The sequence below is a fragment of the Salvelinus alpinus genome, chromosome 38 (assembly GCF_045679555.1).
Source record: "Salvelinus alpinus chromosome 38, SLU_Salpinus.1, whole genome shotgun sequence".
NCBI lineage: Eukaryota > Metazoa > Chordata > Actinopteri > Salmoniformes > Salmonidae > Salvelinus > Salvelinus alpinus.
Genome location: NC_092123.1, coordinates 6,905,928 through 6,926,804, shown reverse-complemented (window position 1 = coordinate 6,926,804; position 20,877 = coordinate 6,905,928). Strand labels below are relative to the sequence as shown.

General features: G+C 42.1%; 2 protein-coding genes across 5 annotated transcripts in view; one reads left to right on the top strand and one right to left on the bottom strand.

Annotated features, from left to right (window-relative positions):
- LOC139566402 (tyrosine-protein phosphatase non-receptor type 4-like) overlaps window positions 1-5,741 on the top strand; it is a 43,320-nt gene extending 37,579 nt beyond the window's left edge. For all 4 annotated transcript variants that reach the window (XM_071387540.1, XM_071387539.1, XM_071387543.1 and 1 more), the window contains exon 26: window positions 264-5,741. In XM_071387540.1, the coding sequence (XP_071243641.1) occupies window positions 264-2,894 (2,631 nt within the window). In that variant the 3' untranslated portion in view covers window positions 2,895-5,741. The remainder of the gene's footprint in view (window positions 1-263) is intronic.
- A 1,248-nt stretch (window positions 5,742-6,989) lies between these two features.
- Window positions 6,990-14,631, bottom strand: LOC139566403 (ras-related protein ralB-B-like). Its single transcript, XM_071387544.1, has 5 exons — window positions 14,479-14,631; window positions 13,034-13,217; window positions 12,649-12,857; window positions 9,573-9,750; window positions 6,990-9,324 (listed from the first exon to the last, which is right to left on the bottom strand). The coding sequence occupies exons 2-5, from the start codon at window positions 13,145-13,147 to the stop codon at window positions 9,214-9,216; spliced, it is 612 nt and encodes a 203-aa protein (XP_071243645.1). The 5' UTR covers window positions 13,148-13,217; window positions 14,479-14,631; the 3' UTR covers window positions 6,990-9,213.
- Between the last annotated feature and the right edge of the window lie 6,246 nt (window positions 14,632-20,877).

The following is a 20,877-nucleotide window of genomic DNA, read 5'->3' as shown; positions in this document are numbered from 1 at the left end:
TTTCACTATTACAATTATTCATAGACAAACAATGGAAATCGATGTTCTAAGTCCATGTCAGTGCCTAAATCACATCCGAAGACAAAAAAATACTAACAAATTTGGATTTGTGTGTAATTCTAGCGCATCTAGCAAGAGCGGAATGTGTTGGCCTGAGCTATGTTTCTGCTGTTCTAGTTGAATCTAGTTCCTCTATGACCTTGCTGTCATCGGTACTGTTCACTCCCATTTAACCTCGGTCTCTTTGCTCTGTTTGCTTCCAGAGCCAGTACAGGTTTGTCTGTGAGGCGATCCTCAAGGTGTACGAGGAGGAGCTGGTCAAACCGCTGACGCCCACAAAGCCCCTGACACCCGTAGAGTCTCTGACAACCACAAAGCCCCTGACACCCATAGAGTCTCTGACAACCACAAAGCCCCTGACACCCGTAGAGTCTCTGACAACCACAAAGCCCCTGACACCCATAGAGTCTCTGACAACCACAAAGCCCCTGACACCCGTAGAGTCTCTGACAACCACAAAGCCCCTGACACCCATAGAGTCTCTGACAACCACAAAGCCCCTGACACCCGTAGAGTCTCTGACAACCACAAAGCCCCTGACACCCATAGAGTCTCTGACAACCACAAAGCCCCTGACACCCGTAGAGTCTCTGACAACCACAAAGCCCCTGACACCCATAGAGTCTCTGACAACCACAAAGCCCCTGACACCCGTAGAGTCTCTGACACCTACAAAGCCCCTGACACCCGTAGAGTCTCTGACAACCACAAAGCCCCTGACACCCATAGAGTCTCTGACAACCACAAAGCCCCTGACACCCGTAGAGTCTCTGACACCTACAAAGCCCCTGACACCCGTAGAGTCTCTGACACCCACAAAGCCCCTGACACCCGTAGAGTCTCTGACACCCACAAAGCCCCTGACACCCATAGAGTCTCTGATGCCTACAAAGCCCCTGACAACCACAAAGCCCCTGACACCCGTAGAGTCTCTGATGCCTACAAAGCCCCTGACAACCACAAAGCCCCTGACACCTGTAGAGTCTCTGATGCCCACAAAGCCCCTGACACCTACAAAGTCTCTGACACCTGTAGAGTCTCTGATGCCCACAAAGCCTCTGACACCCGTAGAGTCTCTGCCGCCCACAAAGCCTCTGACACCCGTAGAGTATCTGACACCCACAAAGCCCCTGACACCCGTAGAGTCTCTGACGCCCACAAAGCCCCTGACACCCGTAGAGTCTCTGACACCTACAAAGCCCCTGACACCTACAAAGCCCCTGACACCCGTAGAGTCTCTGACACCTACAAAGCCCCTGACACCTACAAAGCCCCTGACACCCGTAGAGTCTCTGACACCTACAAAGCCCCTGACACCTACAAAGCCCCTGACACCCATAGAGTCTCTGACACCCACAAAGCCCCTGATACCCGTAGAGTCTCTGACACCCACAAAGCCCCTGATACCCGTAGAGTCTCTGACGCCTACAAAGCCCCTGACACCCGTAGAGTCTCTGACACCTACAAAGCCCCTGACACCCGTAGAGTCTCTGACACCTACAAAGCCCCTGACACCTACAAAGCCCCTGACACCCGTAGAGTCTCTGACGCCCACAAAGCCCCTGACACCCGTAGAGTCTCTGACGCCCACAAAGCCCCTGACACCCGTAGAGTCTCTGACACCCGTAGAGTCTCTGATGCCTACAAAGCCCCTGACACCCGTAGAGTCTCTGACACCCGTAGAGTCTCTGACACCCACAAAGCCCCTGACACCCGTAGAGTCTCTGATGCCTACAAAGCCCCTGACACCCGTAGAGTCTCTGACACCCGTAGAGTCTCTGACACCCACAAAGCCTCTGACACCCGTAGAGTCTTTGACACCCACAAAGCCCCTGACACCCGTAGAGTCTCTGATGCCCACAAAGCCCCTGACACCCATAGAGTCTCTGACGCCCACAAAGCATCTGACACCCGTAGAGTCTCTGATGCCTACAAAGCCCCTGACAACCACAAAGCCCCTGACACCCGTAGAGTCTCTGACGCCCACAAAGCCCCTGACACCCGTAGAGTCTCTGATGCCTACAAAGCCCCTGACAACCACAAAGCCCCTGACACCCGTAGAGTCTCTGACACCCACAAAGCCCCTGACACCCGTAGAGTCTCTGACACCTACAAAGCCCCTGACACCTACAAAGCCCCTGACACCTGTAGAGTCTCTGACACCTACAAAGCCCCTGACACCCATAGAGTCTCTGACACCTACAAAGCCCCTGACACCCATAGAGTCTCTGACACCTACAAAGCCCCTGACACCCGTAGAGTCTCTGACACCTACAAAGCCCCTGACACCCATAGAGTCTCTGACACCTACAAAGCCCCTGACACCCATAGAGTCTCTGACACCTACAAAGCCCCTGACACCTGTAGAGTCTCTGACACCTACAAAGCCCCTGACACCCATAGAGTCTCTGACACCTACAAAGCCCCTGACACCCATAGAGTCTCTGACACCTACAAAGCCCCTGACACCCATAGAGTCTCTGACACCTACAAAGCCCCTGACACCTACAAAGCCCCTGACACCTGTAGAGTCTCTGGCGCCTACAAAGCCCCTGACACCTACAAAGCCCCTGACACCTGTAGAGTCTCTGACACCTACAAAGCCCCTGACACCTGTAGAGTCTCTGACACCCACAAAGCCCCTGACACCTGTAGAGTCTCTGATGCCCACAAAGTCTCTGACACCCGTAGAGTCTCTGACACCCACAAAGCCCCTGACACCCGTAGAGTCTCTGCCGCCTACAAAGCCCTTGACGACCTTAGAGCCCCTGACATCCACAGAGCCAGAGGTAGAGACAGAGAGAGTCGGCTTTATCCCTCCTGGGACTGACTGACTGACACAGGGCTGCATGGGCCTAAGCACCACCCTCTTCTTCCACAGCCTGTCTGTCTATCTGTCTGTTTAGAGCCTGTCTATCTGTTTAGAGCCTGTCTATCTGACTCCCTCAGTCACAATAGTTTCTTCCCACATCCACCATCTTGAGTCTGGCAAGAGAAACTACAGTCACAACCATGGAGACGACTACCGACAACCACTCGAACTGGCCTGGGAGCGGAAACAGAGCACTGTTGCACTTTATGACGACAAAACGCGCTACTTTGGAGAATTAACGGAAGAAGAAATTAAAAGAAACAAAGTTACGATAATCAACTGGAATTCGGGATGTTAGCAAGTGTCCAGGATCAAGAGAGAAGTGAGAAACAGAACAGTAGCTGGATTGGATAATATTGCTGTAGTGTCATTACTTTCAGACAGACCTTCCTAATGAACAACTCAATGGAAAGTGGACTTGCATTTGTTTTCAACCCATCAGTGCATCATCACCAGGTGTCATATCAGTGGTTTCTTCAGACTAGTCTTTCTGTCTTTGATCACTCCGTAGACTTAAGAGTCCATTTTCTTTTTTTAAATCAAAACTATTCAACATCAACTAAAGATCCATTCAGAAGTGGGCTAACCCTCTATGTAAGGTCCTGGTAAAGCACTCTGACTTCTACTCTATTGTACTACTCATCATCTCATTATTTCTCTCATTGAAACTATAGGTTGTCAGATGGTTACTTTTGGGCTTTTATGTTTATTAGTCTACAGATTAGAATCATCTCCAGGGCAAGGTCTTACAACTCCAAGTCCTTTGTGAAGGTGTTTCCCAAACCAAGGTAAAAGGCGGTGTAGGTTAGGAGCAGTGGATGCTGCTGAGGGGAGGACGGCTCATGGAAACCACGTGTTTGATATCATTCCATTGACTCAATTCCAGCCATTGTTATGAGCCGTCCTCCCCTCAGCAGCCTCCACTGGTTAGGAGAGGCCTCCCTCCTCCTTTACCATAACCTCATTAGCTGATTACCTGTCATTGAGCTCTGCACTATGTGGTGGTGTTGTTGTTATTTTTGAGGCAGCTATTCAACTTTGATTCAGATGGCTCAACATGCCCACTAGCCCAAAACGGGTAGTATTTTAATGCAGGTTTTGTTATTGCCAGTAACATAGAATGACCTTGCCATGCAGGATTGGGTTGGTACAGTACATAGGTGGTTTATCAAGTGTCATTGCATCAGATTTTGAAATTGAATATGAGGTATTCAGAGCTCTCTGATTAAGAGCATCGGGGTATTTGTTACCATGGTACTGTACATCAGGATTGTAGGCAGTTGGTGTACAGTACATACAGACGGTACATACATTATATAAAAAGACTGAGCTTTCGGGACCAATAGGTTTTTAGCCTTGTGAGTAAAACAAAAAGTTTTCAAATTGTGTTGAAAAGCTCTAAGGCTCAAGCTATAGATTTGCTTCTGATATTTTTTTATAAGAGACCCTTTTTGCTTCTTGGGAATGGACAGCACTTTTCAGCTGAACTTGTAGCATATTTGCTGCTATGTATGATTAGACCCCCAAAAATTATTTTGGAATTGTATTTAGCATTTTCTTAATATTTGTTGGATATAGACACCTCTATGGGAAATGTAAGCTATATGGTGTCATCTAGATTTGTGTAATGTAACTAGTGTACATTTACTATGTTAATTTATAAGGTTTAATGAAATTAAAAAATTGTGAGACAAAGTTATTTTTATAAGAGAAGAAAAGTTCCACACTTTTCCACTCGTGTAAAGTCCTGCTGGAATTAGAAATTATTGTTATGGGAAAGCATTGCAATAGATGTATGCTGTGTAAAAGTGCTCTCCATAAATCCAGTGGCAGTGGAAAGAATTGGGACCGGCAAGCTCTGTACACTGACTAATAGATTAATCACCATTAATAGTGTTCTTTTTTATGACAATTGAAACCCACAAAGTGATTTTATTCCCATGGTTTCTGGTTGAATCGATAGATGCGATTGTGCTTTTGAAATCAGAAAGCTGGCTTGGTTGGCTTGGTCAAACTTCATTTTGCTGATACTTCTGCAGTGGATTTATGCAGTACTATTGCTGACAATGTTTACAGTGGTTCGTGAGTTGGTTTTGTGATTTAAAAAGGACGTGTATCTACTGAAAGTCGGCGTGTTTACAAATAGCTGTTGTGCGACGGGGAACTTCGGCCCAGTCAGATCACACCCCGCCGCGTCCCAAATGGCACCCTATTCCCTATACAGTGCGCCACTTTTGACCGGGCTCTAGCCAAAAGTTGTGCACTAGATAGGGAGCCATTTGAGACTCAGACGGTGTCAACCACTTCACCATGAAATAGACTGAGGCACTGGAATGTTCATTTTACCAGGTTGTCCCCATTAAGGTCAAACACCTCTTTTTCAAGGGAGGCCTGGGTGGTATGTTTTTTTTGTTTCGTTTTTGCACGATGCTTTTCTACCTTATCATCACTTAGTAATAGTACAACATTCTGCACAACTGTGATGTAAATATAAGCTTAAATCTGTGAGCTAGTGAAATATATTTAAAGATCCAAATCAGGAGGATGTACAAATGTAATGTTTGTTGTGAAGCTGTACAGAAATTGAATGTATCGATCTCAAGCTTTTAGTTGTTCGAAAACGTAAGGGATGTACAACTTGACTTTTGAGGGGAAATATTTTTCATACTACTGTACTTGTAAAAGCAGGTAAATATCAGTCTGGGCTCTGCCTGGTCTGCGACCTGCTCTGTGTTTTTGTTGTAAATAGGAGCCATATCATGTCAGTAAAGTGCCAATGTTCTGTAAGTAAAGTCACATTTCTGCTGTATTTTTTTGTTGGCATGGTCCTTTCTTTCTATGCCTTGACTGTGAATATGTACACAGCAACAACAACACACTCATTTGCCTTTCCACATTCACCATTCTAGTTTCAACACCGCAGCAACAACCACCATAGAATCAACATCCATTGAAATCAGAATTCTGGCCATTCTATTTCTACTGTATACACGGTCTTTTCTATCACAGTATGTTTACAGTAACACTAATAACCAGGTCAGGATAGGGCAGTCAGCTGGAAGGAGGCAGACAGGCCTAGTTGTCCATGTTCAGCAGAAGGAAGCAAAAATAATTCTTACCTTTCTTTCAAGATTCTCTGCCTCCACCTAGTGTTCAATTTCAGACTGCTGTGGCTGATGATCGAGGCAATCGACTCAACTAGGCTACAGCAAAGAGGTTGTATGATATTCCTCTCTGACCGCAGGAGGACATGATATTGCAAAATCCTGACATCTACAGAGAGGCTATAGGTCTGATGAAGCTGTGGCTTGTCTCTTATTCTGTGTTTAGTGACTGAATGACTTGAGCCAGTAGAGGGCTCTCTTGCCAAGCCTGAAGGGTCTTCAGAACTAGTTGAGGTTTATCAGGTCATAGGTGTTGTAGAGTGTAAGTGAGATAGGATGTACTTGGGGTGTGGGAAGAGGTTTGCCAGCTGTCAATGGGACATGCCATCTGGGTGCTACTGGATCTAAGGCTGACCTGGATCGTATTCATTAAGCACCAAACAGAAGAAAACAGGCTAAAATAGGGAGGAACTACCTGGACTTGTCCAATAAGAGACACTTTAGTTTGGTTTAGTTTTATGCAGCAAAAATGGTTTGCTACAATGTGCACTAATGAATATGTCCCTGACCTGCCGCTTTGCAACAGAGTGTTAACAGACTGAAGGCCACATAAGGCCTCTGTCGTCCATTCATTCAAAGTCAAGTTGTACAGCACCGGAATGGTGTTTTATGACACTCAAACATAAAACCTTTTGGTGCTCTGCTGCCCTCAAACACATCAAAGGCACTAGTCAAACCACACCAGCAACAAAAAGTCCAGCACATCCGACAAGGACGCAATTCTCTACTGCACTCTTTTCGTGCAAATTTTGAACAGCACCTTTGACCTTGAATAACTGGAAACTGATACTCAGGAGGTGACAGACCCAGAAGTTGGACAGCGGGGTTGGGGTCAATTCCATTTAAATTTAGGATGTACAGGTGCTTCTTTAAAAACTGAGCCACACCACAAATTCATTACAAAAAAAAACTTTATTTGGTAACACAAAAACAGTTTGTATATAACCCATAATAAGTGTGCATACAAACAGTAATTTAGTTTAACGCTTCAGTTTCAAGTGTAGAATTAAAAAGGCAACACTGAAACGTTGACATTTTTGTGGAGAAAAAGTGCAGTCGACAAAAGATTTATTAAAAAAAACAAAGTACCAGTCAAAAGTTTGGACACACCTACTCATTTCAGGGCTTTTCTTTATTTTTACTACATTGTAAAATAATAGTGAAGACAAACTATGAAATAACAGATTTGGAATCATGTAGTAACCAAAAAGTGTTAAATCAAAATATTTCATGAGATTCTTCAAAGTGGCCACCCTATGCCTTGATGACAGCTTTGCACACACTTGGCATTCTCTCAACCAGCTGCATTAGATAGTCACCTGGAATGCATTTCAATTAACAAGTGTGCCTTGTTAAAAGTTAATTTGTGGAATTTCTTTCCTCAATTTTTTTGAGCCAATCAGAAGGTAGGGGTGGTATGCAGAATATACCAACTAGGGCTAAAAGACCAAGTCCATATTATGGCAAGAACAGCTCAAATAAGCAAAGAGAAACAACAGTCTATCATTACTTTAAGACCTGAAGGTCAGTCAATCCGGAAAATTTCTTCAAGAGCAGTCGAAAAGACCAAGCGCTTTGATGAAACTGGCTCTCATGAAGACCCAGAGTTACCTCTGCTGCAGAGGATAAGTTCATTAGAGTTACCAGACTCAGATTGCAGCCCAAATAAATGCTTCACAGAGTTCAAGTAACAGACACATCTCAACATCAACTGTTCAGAGGAGACTGCATGAATCAGGCCTTCATGGTCGAATTGCTGCAAAGAAACCACTACTAAAGGACACCAATAAGAAGAGACTTGCTTGGGCCAAGAAACACGAGCAATGGACATTAGACAGGTGGAAATCTGTCCTTTGGTCTGATGAGTCCAAATGTGAGATTTTAGGTTCCAACCGCCGTGTCTTTGTGAGACGCAGAGTAGGTGAACGGATGACCTCCACATATGTGGTTCCCACTGTGAAGCATGGAGGAGGTGGTGTGATGGTGACACTGATTTATTTAGAATTCAAGACACACTTAACCAGCATGGCTAACACAGCATTCTGCAGCGATACGCCATCCCATCTGGTTTCCGCTTAGTGGGACTATCATTTATTTTTCATCGAGACAATGACACAAAACACACCTCCAGGCTGCGTAGAGGACTATTAGACCAAGAAGGAGAGTGATGGAGTGCTGCATCAGATGACCTGGCCTCCACAATACCCCGACCTCAACCCAATTGAGATGGTTTGGAAAAAGTTGGACCGCAGAGTGAAGGAAAAGCAGCCAACAAGTGCTCAGCACTAAATGATTCCATATGTGTCATTTCATAGTTTTGATGTCTTCACTATTATTCTACAATGTAGAAAATAGTAAAATAAAATAAAAACCCTTGAATGAGTAGGTGTGTCCAAGCTTTTGACTGGTATTATATATGATGTGGATATAGTACATGTTGGATTGTACATGTGGACAATATGTTGGATTATGAATACGGCGACTTAATTATCTGACTGATTTTCATGCGGTGGACCATAAATAAATAAAAACGTTTTTAAAGATGGTGTAGTAGTGGTAGTAGGAATATAAAATTGATTGCAGTGCCAACAGTAAGACATCAAACAGCATAGCCAATTTCTCTTGGTGATGAGGCTACCTATTCCTACAAGTGAGCATCAAACCAAGGCCATATTTAAGTGGTGTGCGAGTGAGTGATTGTCTGCGACCATAACCTATATATTCACGATCAATGTTGAGGCACTTCATCTAAACAGTCCCCTCTGGACCCGTCCCCAACAGTGGCACAAAGGATGGTTTGCATAACTAACATAGGTTAGGCCACCCCTCTGACTGCCACAATGTGAGAGGTACTGTATATGGATTTGATATGCGTGTGTTAAAATGGCAGAAGGCTCAGTTCAGTGGGAAGGATCTGTAGATCTGGTTTGTGTTCAGTAGGCAAGGAACTGAAGAAAATGCTCCAAAGGGAGACGGAATATATTGTCCAATAAGAAAGGTTTCGAAACATTTTGCTACAGTATGTCCTAATGAACATGTCCCTGTCTAATGCCACTGTGCTGCGGAGGCTCTGGTCTGGTTTGGCTCTGTGTGTCTCACTGAAAGGTCTGGTCTAGATCAAAGCAGACAACATTTGAAAGCCTTCTTAATCTTGCCTTCTTTTCCACCCTTATCCTTGCTCTCTGACATTTTCTTTTTTCTCACCTCCCTCATAAGATCAAAGAACACCTGAAAAGAATGGACAGTTGTTAATTCAACACTATAGTTACATTGACAATGGAAGTTGATTTACTGTAAAGGTTGTTTTTAATCATGCTTGCTTGTAGTTTCTGATATCTCTTGTCCGGAAACATATTTTGATAACATAATCCCCCATCTAAAAAAGTATAAATCCCAAGTAAGAAATTACATGAAGGTATATTGTTCCTAGTCCTACTGTAGCAAAGTGGACAGTATGTTTAAGTTTGGTTACATACCTTGTCGACGTTGGCTCGTGTCTTGGCTGAGGTCTCCACGTACTGTACCCCCCACTCCTCTGCCTTGGCCCTGACCTCATCCAACGACACCTTCCTGCGGTCCTCCAGATCCGACTTGTTTCCCACCACCAACAGAGGGATGGTATCGTTCTCTGCTTTCACCCGCATAATCTGCTCCCTAGGAAGACACAATACATTAGTCCTGATGAAGACCCAGTTGGATCTAAAACACTGTCCTTAAAAAAATATATATACATTTATTTTTTTTACTTAGCACTGGGGCGCAATTAGCAGTGTGCAGATGTATTTTTTGTTCTGGGCATTTCCATATAAAAGGGACCATGAGCAGCAACATGAAGTACATAAGAGCATATCAAATTAGGTGTTCAAAAAAGAGTATATTTTTGGGAAATTAAGGCATGTCTTTTTTTCCCCTTCTTTTTTTAAAAATGGTATAAGTAAAAGGCTTTGATTTGTGGATAAACAGATGGGGAAAGTATTTTAAAAAGTATCAGAAATACATCAAAACACAAAGTTGACGTAAAGACCCCTGCCAATTAATATCAACATATTTATTGCCTTGTGATTACGTTACCAAAAACACATCTTTAAGGTATTTTCTAATTTTGGTCCCTCATCAGGAGAGAGGAGAATGACAGTTCACAGAAGTAACAAGTAAACACTTAGTTAGTGATTTTACTGATACACATTTTGTTTGAATTAAGTGATTAAAACTCGTAATTTCGTTACCAAATTGGTAACGGAATTACCACAATTTAAAAACATTTTTTATAAGTAACTGAATTACTGCAAATGAATTGGCTACAATGGGAAATCATAAGTCACAAACTACAGTTGGGTTACCTTCTACTGTCCTCCCTGCCACTGGCATACTATTACTGTATGTTCAGCACACAACTTTCCTTTGTTGTCTGGTGATCAAACCAAGAGTCTAAAACAGTAATTCTGGACAGACAGAGGCTCAATCACTCTCACCCAGAAAGACTCACAGCTGTAATCACTGCCAAAGGTGGTTCTACAAAGTATTGACTCAGGGGTGTGAATACATTTTATATTTTAGTATGTAATTTTCAATCAATGTGGCAAAAAAATTATAAAAACACATTTACAATTTGTCATTGTGTGTATTGTGTGTAGATTGGTGACAAAAAAAAATATTGAAACCATTTTCAATTCAGGCAGTAACAACAAAATATGGAATAAGTCAAGGGGTATGAATACTTCATGAAGGTACTTTATGTTCCCGTACAGACGGACCAAATCTTAACCTATCATAGATGTTTCACAAGTTTGGATAGCACAGTACAATATAGTACAGTGAGTAGAGCGTACAGTAGTAGTACAATAACATGGGTCACATTAGCTTTAGTTAAATAAAAGGTTAAATAAATAAAATAAAAAAGTACAGTAAAGAAAAGTACAGTAGAGTATATTGTACTTTACTGTAACTGAATTCTACCTTACTGTATTATACTGCACTCTACTGTACTGTGATGTCCAAACTTGTAAAGCATGAGGAGAATGACATATCCATAATTACCGGTATGCATTTCTGTGTAGTACAGATCAAGGACCCATGATGTAATTCCTTTACCGGGTGTAAATCCACTTCACTTACTGTTGTTCTATTACCAAAAGAGATTTTTTCCAACGCAAGATGCCATGTCATAGCTGACACCACATTCTTTCTGCAAACATCTTTGAATCTTAATTAGGAGCAGATGTTTTTGCCAAATGTGGTCGCATAAAAACCGGAGGGAGATTAATTTTTGTACATTTTTCAGTGGAAATTGTTCAAAATAGTCCCTGTGCATAAAGTTGTATGGTTTCTTAAACTCTTAAATGGTTTTTGTTTGGCATACATTAAGTGAAAAAACTGAGTCAAAGCCTAATTCCTTTACCATGGAATTGCCCTTCTACATACAATACATAGATCTCGTGGATTGTGGATCACTCAATGCTAACATATATAAAGCAAATAATGTTCTAACTAAATACATGTACAGCGGCTTGCGAAAGTATTCCCCCCTTAGCATTTTTCCTACTTTGTTGCCTTACAATCTGGAATTAAAATGGCTTTTTGGGGTGTTTGTATCATTTGATTTACACAACTTTGAAGATGCAAAATATTTTTTATTGTGAAACAAACCAGACGGGGAAAAAAACTGACAACTTCAGCGTGCATAACTAGTCACCCCCCCCAAAGTCAATACTTTGTAGAGCCACCTTTTGCAGCAATTACAGCTGCAAGTCTCTTGGGGTATGTCTCTATAAGCTTGGCACATCTAGCCACTGGAATTTTTGCCCATTCTTCAAGGTAAAACTGCTCCAGCACCTTCAAGTTGGATGGGTTCTGCTGGTGTACAGCAATCTTTAAGTCATACCACAGATTCTCAATTGGATTGAGGTCTGGGCTTTGACTACGCTATTCCAAGACATTTAAATGTCTCCCCTTAAACCACTCGAGTGTTGCTTTAGCAGTATGCTTAGGGTCATTGTCCTGCTGGAAGGTGAACCTCTATCCCAGTCTCAAATCTCTGGAAGACTGAAACAGGTTTCCTTCAAGAATTTCCCTGTATTTAGCACCATACATTATTCCTTCAATTCTGACCAGTTTCCCAGTCCCTGCAGATGAAAAACATCCCCACAGCATGATGCTGCCACCACCATGCTTCACTGTGGGGATGGTGTTCTCGGGGTGATGAGAGGTGTTGGGTTTGCGCCAGACTTAACGTTTTCCTTGATGGCCAAAAAGCTACATTTGAGTCTCATCTGACCAGAGTACCTTCTTCCACATGTTTGGGGAGTCTCCCACATGCCTTTTGGCATATTTTTTTCTTTAAGCAATGGCTTTTTTTCTGGCCACTCTTCCGTAAAGCCCAGCTCTGTGGAGTGTACAGCTTAAAGTGGTCCTATGTACAGATACTCCAATCTCCGCTGTGGAGCTTTGCAGCTCCTTCAGGGTTATCTTTGGTCTCTTTATTGCCTCTCTGATTAATGCCCTCCTTGCCTGGTCCGTGAGATTTGGTGGGCGTACCTATCTGCGTAGACGTACCTGAACTCTGAGGTGGCAGTGAACGACTCGTGTTCGGTGATGGAGAAGACTAGCAGGAAGCCCTCTCCGCTCCTGAAGTAGTTGTCTCTGATGGCAGCATAGTCCTCCTGTCCAGCTGTGTCCAGGATGTCGATCTGGACCTCCTCTCCATCCAGCACCACCTTCTTCCTGTAGCTGTCTGCCTTGGTGGGCTCGTAATCCTCCACAAACTAGGAGGTGGGAAGGAATTATTTTATTTACAGAATCGTAAACTCTTTAATGGAAAAGCAGTATTGGAGGTTTGAGTGGCAGCTTGCCCAAGTCTCTCTTTAGCCTCAGCGTCCACCACATGCTACAAAGGGAGCAATGTACAGAGTCTGGTAAGGACCAGACTTATCGCTCTTACCTCGTCATACATGAACTGCAGAGTGAGGGCTGACTTCCCAACACCTCCACTTCCCACCATGATCACCTTGTGCAGCACCAGAGAGCTCTGGTTCTTACTCTTTCCAGTAGCCATCTTTGGATTTGGACACTGTCCACAGCTACTACACTAATGGAAAAACTGCCTCCACCAACACCAGAACTTCCTACAGTTGGACACAAACATGTAAATTAGCCTACAAAACTAAACATTCAAACATTTAAAAAAGTTGCAGAAAAGTGTTCAGAGAAATAAGGCAGGGTTTTGTATACGCATGTACATCTAATGTCAAAACAGATCCACATGGACCTAAAAGGTTGACAAAACAGCCAATCTCAAAATGGCAGCTGACTGAAACATAGGCTGTGGAAAAATCCTATTCGACTGACCCCTATAATTGAATTCATGAGGGCAGCAGTGGTGTGGCAGCCTTCAAGGGCAAAATTATGTAGGTTACAATGATAACACAGGCATGTTGTAGCCTACTACTACCTAGCCTATTGTACACACCTTCACAGCAGTTTTTTTTTTTTTATGAACCTCCGACTCGCTATGCAGTCGATACGTAAAAAAGTGTATATTCTTAAACCCTTACCGTGTACCTATGTTTGTCATCTGTTGAAGCATGTCTTTGTTTGCTGAAACCCCCCTCCCCCATTTAACATTTTTATGGAGTAGAGACGTCCCAAGAACCCCAGATAGCAAGGACCATAGTTTTTTTTTTTTTTATGGATTTATAAAATCAGGCAAACAACAAGAGGAGAAAGCAGAATAAGAAAGTGAGAGAGAACCTCTTGTAAGTGTCATCAACTGAATGTTGGCATCATGTCAAGTGTAGCTGCTGCTTCTGCAAAAGCTAATGAGGATCCAAATATGATTTTTTTATTTTATTAAATTAAGACCCGAAGAAACATTCCCACAACGTAATAGGCCTTATCGTCAGTTCCAAAACAGAAACTAAAATCATAATAAAACACCATTCACAGGAACTATAAGACCATAACTTCCCCATAACGTTTGGCTATTTTAAAAACAATGCAGCTAAACATATGTCCCTTTTAAGTGCCCGAACTTCTGCCCCAAAATCCAGGGGGGTGCATTTTTTATTATCCAGTCAGATAAACACTCCCATACAGCTTAGCCGAACGCACCCCTGCAAAAATCAAAATAGATCCAAATAAATTGATTTGAGACTTCTGCTACTTTCTACCTGCCACTTTCTCTCAAGGAGCAGCTCTCGATTGGATATATACAAATTACAAAGATGTGGTCAACCAAATATTGGATGAGAATCTGTCAATCAACAGACGTTGCGCAAACAGTGGTATGTTTGACCAAGATCAAATATAAATAAATATCCGCTTCTGATATCGATTTCCACTTGTACATACTTCTACAAAAGTGCATAGAGATAGCAAACGTCTCACCTCGTAATGGGTTTGGTGTCGTTCTTTGCTGTTATCCGGTATACACCATGGGAACGCTAAAGTAGAGGGCAAGTTCCACTTACCAGCCGCAAATGCGGATATTTTGACCACTCCCGGACGTCGTGTGATAAGGATTATATGAACCGGATGTGACGTCATATAGAATTGTGCCACCAAAGACAGTACAATATGAACAAGATGGATTAGGACTGCTTCTCTCCGATCACACTTGTAGGCGATGTCATGGCGACGTTGATGCCGCGTTATTGAAAACAAACCATGGTGTCAGTGATCTTCACGTCGGAATGTCGAAGCTCTAGAAAGAGGTCCAAGTTCCCGAGTTGGAATTCTGAGTTGGATGACCGTTCGAAAGGCATGCGCCATTTTTTAAAAGACTGTGCATGTAAAAAATATTAATGTTTAGAAAGTTGGCGCACACCATACATATGCATTCTTGCCTTTATAAATCAAACTAGCATTAAAACTCCGCCTAAAAAACGCCCACCATTCAAAGTTTATTGTGACAATAATGCCCTCGTTTGCTGCATGCTTTGGATGTATAGAGTAGGGGAGATAGGGTGGTTGTAACACTTTTCACACTTTCGTCAGTTTCTCAGAGATTGTTTATGGTGGTGTATTCGAAACTTGATACAAACAACCTACAGCTGTCCACACAAATTGGTGTGGTTATTATATATTAAATACAATGAGTGAAGTGTTACAATTTACCCCATGGTCTGGGTTAGTAACAGTGCTTGGGATGAATTGTAACAGAATGAAAAAGTGCATAAATCATGACATGCAACTAATTATTAAGTGCCTTTATTGAGACCATGAGAGCAACATTGCCATGTTTAACATTTTGTTGGGCAGAAATAATAATAACCTTAAATAATAAAATGTGTATTATTTTACCCTCCACTAAATGGTATTTCTCAACCAAACAACAACTAGGCTAAACGAAACACGTACACCTGAACGTTTGTGGTGTGTGTCTGTGAGTCTGTGTGTGTGCGTGTGTCTTTGTGTGTGACTGTTGGACATCCTCACTTAATCAGAGTCACAGTTGTGACAGTTGTATATCTGTCCTGGGGTACAGACTTGGTGGGCCCATAATTTGCATTCCCAGCACTGCACCCAGACCTCCTTGGAATTGTTAAAGTGCTCCATGCACACATGTTTTCCTCGTTGGAGGAATCTGAATCTTCTGGTTCAATCTGCTTTGTTTTGCCTTTTTTCTTAGGCAGGATAGTTTTTTTGTTGTTGTTCAGTGTGGTTTGTCTTGGCTTGCTTCTTTCCAGCTATTGTTTTCGTCAAAATCACAGTTTTCTCCTCTTCCTACCCCTTGTTGTAATTTTCCTGAACCCTGCTTTTGGGAAGGGGCGTACATCAACTGGGTTGAAATCAGAAGAGTAATCAGGTGTTTCCCAGCCACAGCCTGATACATGTGGAGAGGTGCCCTGTGAAATGACTGGAGAGGCGGCCTGGAAGGCAGTTGGAGAGGTGGCCTGGAAGGCAGTTGGAGAGGTGGCCTGGAAGGCAGTTGGAGAGGTGGCCTGTGAGGCAGCTGGAAAGGTGGCCTGGATGGAAGTTGGAGAGGTGGCCTGGAAAGCAGTTAGAGAGATGAACTGGAAGGCAGTTGGAGAGTTGGCCTGGAAAGCAGCTGGAGAGGTGGCCTTCAAGGCAGCTGGAAAGGTGGCCTGGAAGGCAGTTGGAGAGGTGGCCTGGAAGGAAGTTGGAGAGGTGGCCTGGATAGCTGTGGGCACAGTGGCCTGAGCGGTGTCTGAAGAGGTGACCTAGGAGGCAGCTGGCAAGACCAGTGTGTCAGCTGGAGCAGGGGTCATGGTCTTTCCGGGCTTCATCCTCAAACAGGCATCACTGGCTGAGTTCACCATTTTCTTCAATGGCACGTACACGCTCCTGTCCAGTAGCTTCTTTCTCTCTTTACAGAATCTGTACAGAGTGACGTGACATGTGCCATACAACTTTGATCTGATAGACTTCCCCTGCTCTGCTACATGATCTGCTACATCTCTTTCCAAAGTGTGGAGAGGTACTCCACTGTCTGTCTTTTCCATGATCTAGGCATGCTGGAAGTATAAGAAAACATGTACCAAAAACATTCAGTTTTACTCAGGGTTAGGTGTAAGATTTTCTCACAAGTTGTTACAACTAGGGCCTCCCAAGTGGTGTCACCTTGTCCGAGAGAGATTTACATGGTTATCAAAACGTCACGCCAGGTTAAGCCTACACGAAACACAGCCCTTATTTGAAAGTGCAGGGCGCCAAATTCAAACAACAGAAATCTCATAATTAAAATTCCTCAAACATACATGTATCTTATACCATTTTAAAGGTAATCTTGTTGTTAATCCCACCAAAGTGTCCGATTTCAAATAGGCTTTTCAGCGAAAGCACCACAAACGATTATGTTAGGTCACCACCAACTCACAGAAAAATTCTGCCATTTTTCCAGCCAAAGACAGGAGTCACAAAAAGCACAAATAGAGATAAAATGAATCACTAACCTTTGATGATCTTCATCAGATGACACTCATAGGACTTCATGTTACACAATACATATATGTCTTGTTTGATTAAGTTCATATTTATATCCAAAAACCTCCGTTTACATTGGCGCCATGTTCAGAAATGCCTCCAAAATATCCTGAGAAATTGCAGAGAGCCACGTCAAATAACATAAATACTCATCATAACCTTTGATGAAAGATACATGTTTTACATAGAATTAAAGATACACTTGTTCTTAATGCAACCGCTGTGTCAGATTTCAAAAAGCTTTACGGCAAAACACAATATTCAATCATCTGAAAACAGCTTCAGCCACAAAAGGAAGCCATACAGTTACCCGCCAAATTGTGCAGTCAACAAAACTCATAAAAAGCATTATAAATCTTCACTTACCTTTGCTGATCTTCGTCGGAATGCACTCCCAGGATTCCCACTTCCACAAGAAATGTTCGTATTTTTCGGTAATGTCCATCATTTATGTCCAAATAGCTATTTTTGTAGCGTGTTTGGTAAACAAATCCAACGTCAGGGTAGCGCGTTCACTAAAACCTGACGAAATGTCAAAAAGTTCCGTAACAGTCCATAGAAACATGTCAAACGATGTATTGAATCAATCTTAAGAATGTTTTTAACATAAATCTTGAATAATGTTCCAACTGGAGAATTACATTGACTTCAGATGAGCGATGGAACAGAGCTCCCTCTCATGTGAACGCGCATGGTCAAAGAATGGTCAGGTCATGGCAGACCTGACTAATTCCCCTCTCATTCGGCCCCCCTTTACAGTAGAGGCATCAGACAAGGTTCTACAGACTGTTGACATCTAGTGGAAGCCGTAGGAAGTGCAAACTTATCCATATCTCGCTGTGATTTCAATAGGATCTTGGTTGAAAATCGACCAGCCTCAGAATTTCCACTTCCTGTTTAGATTTCTTCTCAGGTTTTTGCCTGCCATATGAGTTCTGTTATACTCACAGACATAATTCAAACAGTTTTAGAAACTTCAGAGTGTTTTCTATCCAATACTAATAATACTATGTATATATTAGCAACTATGACTGAGGAGCAGGCCGTTTACTCTGGGCACCTCTGTGCACCTTTCATCCAAGCTACTCAATACTGCCCCTGCAGCCATAAGAAGTTAACACAGGCTTAGGAGATCTTATTCATTTTGTTCTATGAGATAATAGCAGTTAACATAACCTTTATGAATTATGAAGCCTTTATGTTCTTTATGTGCTTTTTTTATAACATCAATTCTTTTAAACTCACAAAAAGTCAAGATTATTTCAAAGAGCGAAACGTATAAGATCTCATAAGCTTGTGTCTGCCACAGACCTTGTTTTCGGGGTTTATCCAAAAACCCTCCAAAAACACCATTCATTTTCCTCATAGGAAAACCATGGCGGAGTTAGTGCCTACAAAAAGACTCCATTAGGCTACTATTTCTCTTTATTGCAATCAGGCAAGGGCAGTTTCTAAAGGAAATGGCAATGGTGAATGTGATCAAATGTCTCTGGAGGTGTTGGCAGAATGTTTAAAACTTTTACAGGGACATTTGCTGTATCTGACAATTTCTGAAAGAAAAAAAACAATTGCAAATTGTTGTGGACCTGTAAACAGATCGTTTGAATTCAATAATGTTTTGCATTTACTTTTCCCCAAACCTAAATATGCTGCACTGCCCACACATTCTGAAACGTTGTCTAGTATGCTCGACGAAATGTAAAACCTAGTAGGCCTATTTACGGTGGTATCCTACATTCTTCAAAGCAAAAGATCAACTGTCTGTTTGTTCATCTCTTAAATTCTACTGTAGGCTATATTATAAACCACGCTTCCTTTTGGATGCATAGAGCAAAATACTTGAAATAATAGCCTAACTAATAGGCCCAATTAAATGAGAGATGCGCATGGTAATTTGTTGTAGGTTAAAACTTCTTCTGTAATATGAACCCAAAAATTGCATTTTTGTCCCAGGTTTTATCATTGGAATGTAATACAAAATGAGGCAACAGTGTGCTTTAGGACCATGCAGACGCCTCCGAGAGGTTGGCTAGGTTGTTTGGACTGTTTATCCGACTGGATATAAAAATATATATAAAAAATAAATTATGTCCCCGACTTCTAAAACCAAAGTTGCGCCCCTGCCTAGCGAGTACTTCGTGACTATGAAACCATCACAGTCAGAAAAGGTGAAGAATTGATTCTGCAATGATCATAGGAAATAGCTATTTTAGAATACAAAGTTTCAAAGAAATTGATCTTCACTCTTTTCACTAACAGCAAGTAACTGAATCATATATATTAAATTATAGTTTTTTTTGTTATGAAGAAGCACTTCATCATATCCCCCATTTGCACGAAATACTCGGCTGCTTGTCTGCTGGCAACGCAATACTTCAACCACTAGAAACTGTGCGTACGCATGGTCTAACTTTGCGGGAAGCTAAAAATATTCGCAGGTCAAGTTCAGTTTTTTTTAAATGGCGCACCCATGTTTATGGGTAGTCTATGTATTTTGTATGTAGGCCTACGCAACGTTTATAAATGAGGCCCTATGGGTAATTGCCATTAACTACAGGTAGAAACAGAATCCAAAAGTGTTTCTGCTCTCCAGGACCGGAATTGCACAGACCTGCATTTGACAAATACATCGGCTATAGGTCTGTAAGCCTGTAGACCTATGACAATTAGAAACAGTGCAAACGTTTTAATTTATCACACCTAATTATCTATAGTAGCCTACACAGTCATTGTATGTGCATTGTTTTCCCTCAATATTATCCAGCATATTTCATGATTTATGCTGTAAATTAATGATATGCCTATATAAACTATATGGCTCAGGCTTGGTCGGTGTATTGCCTGGATGCAGATTGCAAAAAATGTGTGCGGTTCATGCAATGTGTAGTTGCAATATTTAGAAGAAGGGTGGCAGCATTTAACAACTTTCAACTTGATCTGTTTGTTATAGTATTGGGAGAGCGCACCTAAAAAAATTGCGTTAAAATATGTTGGGCATTCACAAATTGCGGTGTTGCCAATGTTAGGTCAAATGTATTATGTGATATGTGTATTAGGCATATAATTCACTTTAGTGACGACAAAACAGAGCTCTGACTTGAATTGGTCAATGTTTTTGTGTCACTTCAAATAATAAAAGTGGTGCCTTTGATAGTGGCATCTTTGGAGCTTAAATCTTTATTACCTTGGTGTTGTTTCCAATACAACCAGTATTGTTTAGGAGATGCTTATGGTCGCCATGCTGTCATGCTTGAGCCACAACAAGAAAGGCCTGTCAAAAATCTGTCGGTACCAGTCATTTTTAAATTTTTCATTAGAAGGGGAAACGTTTTCTGTTTTTTTAATTCATGAAAAAGCCCCCCCATAAAAAGTGAATTTGGATAGCATGTGTTGATGGAAATGTTTTATATTAAAACATGGCCTTGTCTAGACTATTAGACCTACAGGCTTTATAAGGAACATATTAAATGTGAATTAATTATATAATGGAAGTTTATTGATGTAATCCTCGTTCTTATTTCTAAAGTAGATCGTTTCCACTGTAAAGATAGCCTATGCTAATGATTCTATATATTGTGCGCAAATCAATGCATTATGCACAAGTCATCAGTCAGTCTGGTAAACAATTGGTTACTCGAATTCTTAATTCATTTTTTATCTCTCCTAATTCGTTTTCCATAGGCCATAAGCATTTTCTCTGGACAGGAGAGCTAAGGAGGATAGTTTACCTTAAGCCTATGCATAATCTCCTACCAAATACTAGGAGTCTGTCTAGTTGGTGGGACGTCCCACGTGGTTTCAACTCCTTGTATAAAAACTTTCAGTCTATGGAGGGCTCCT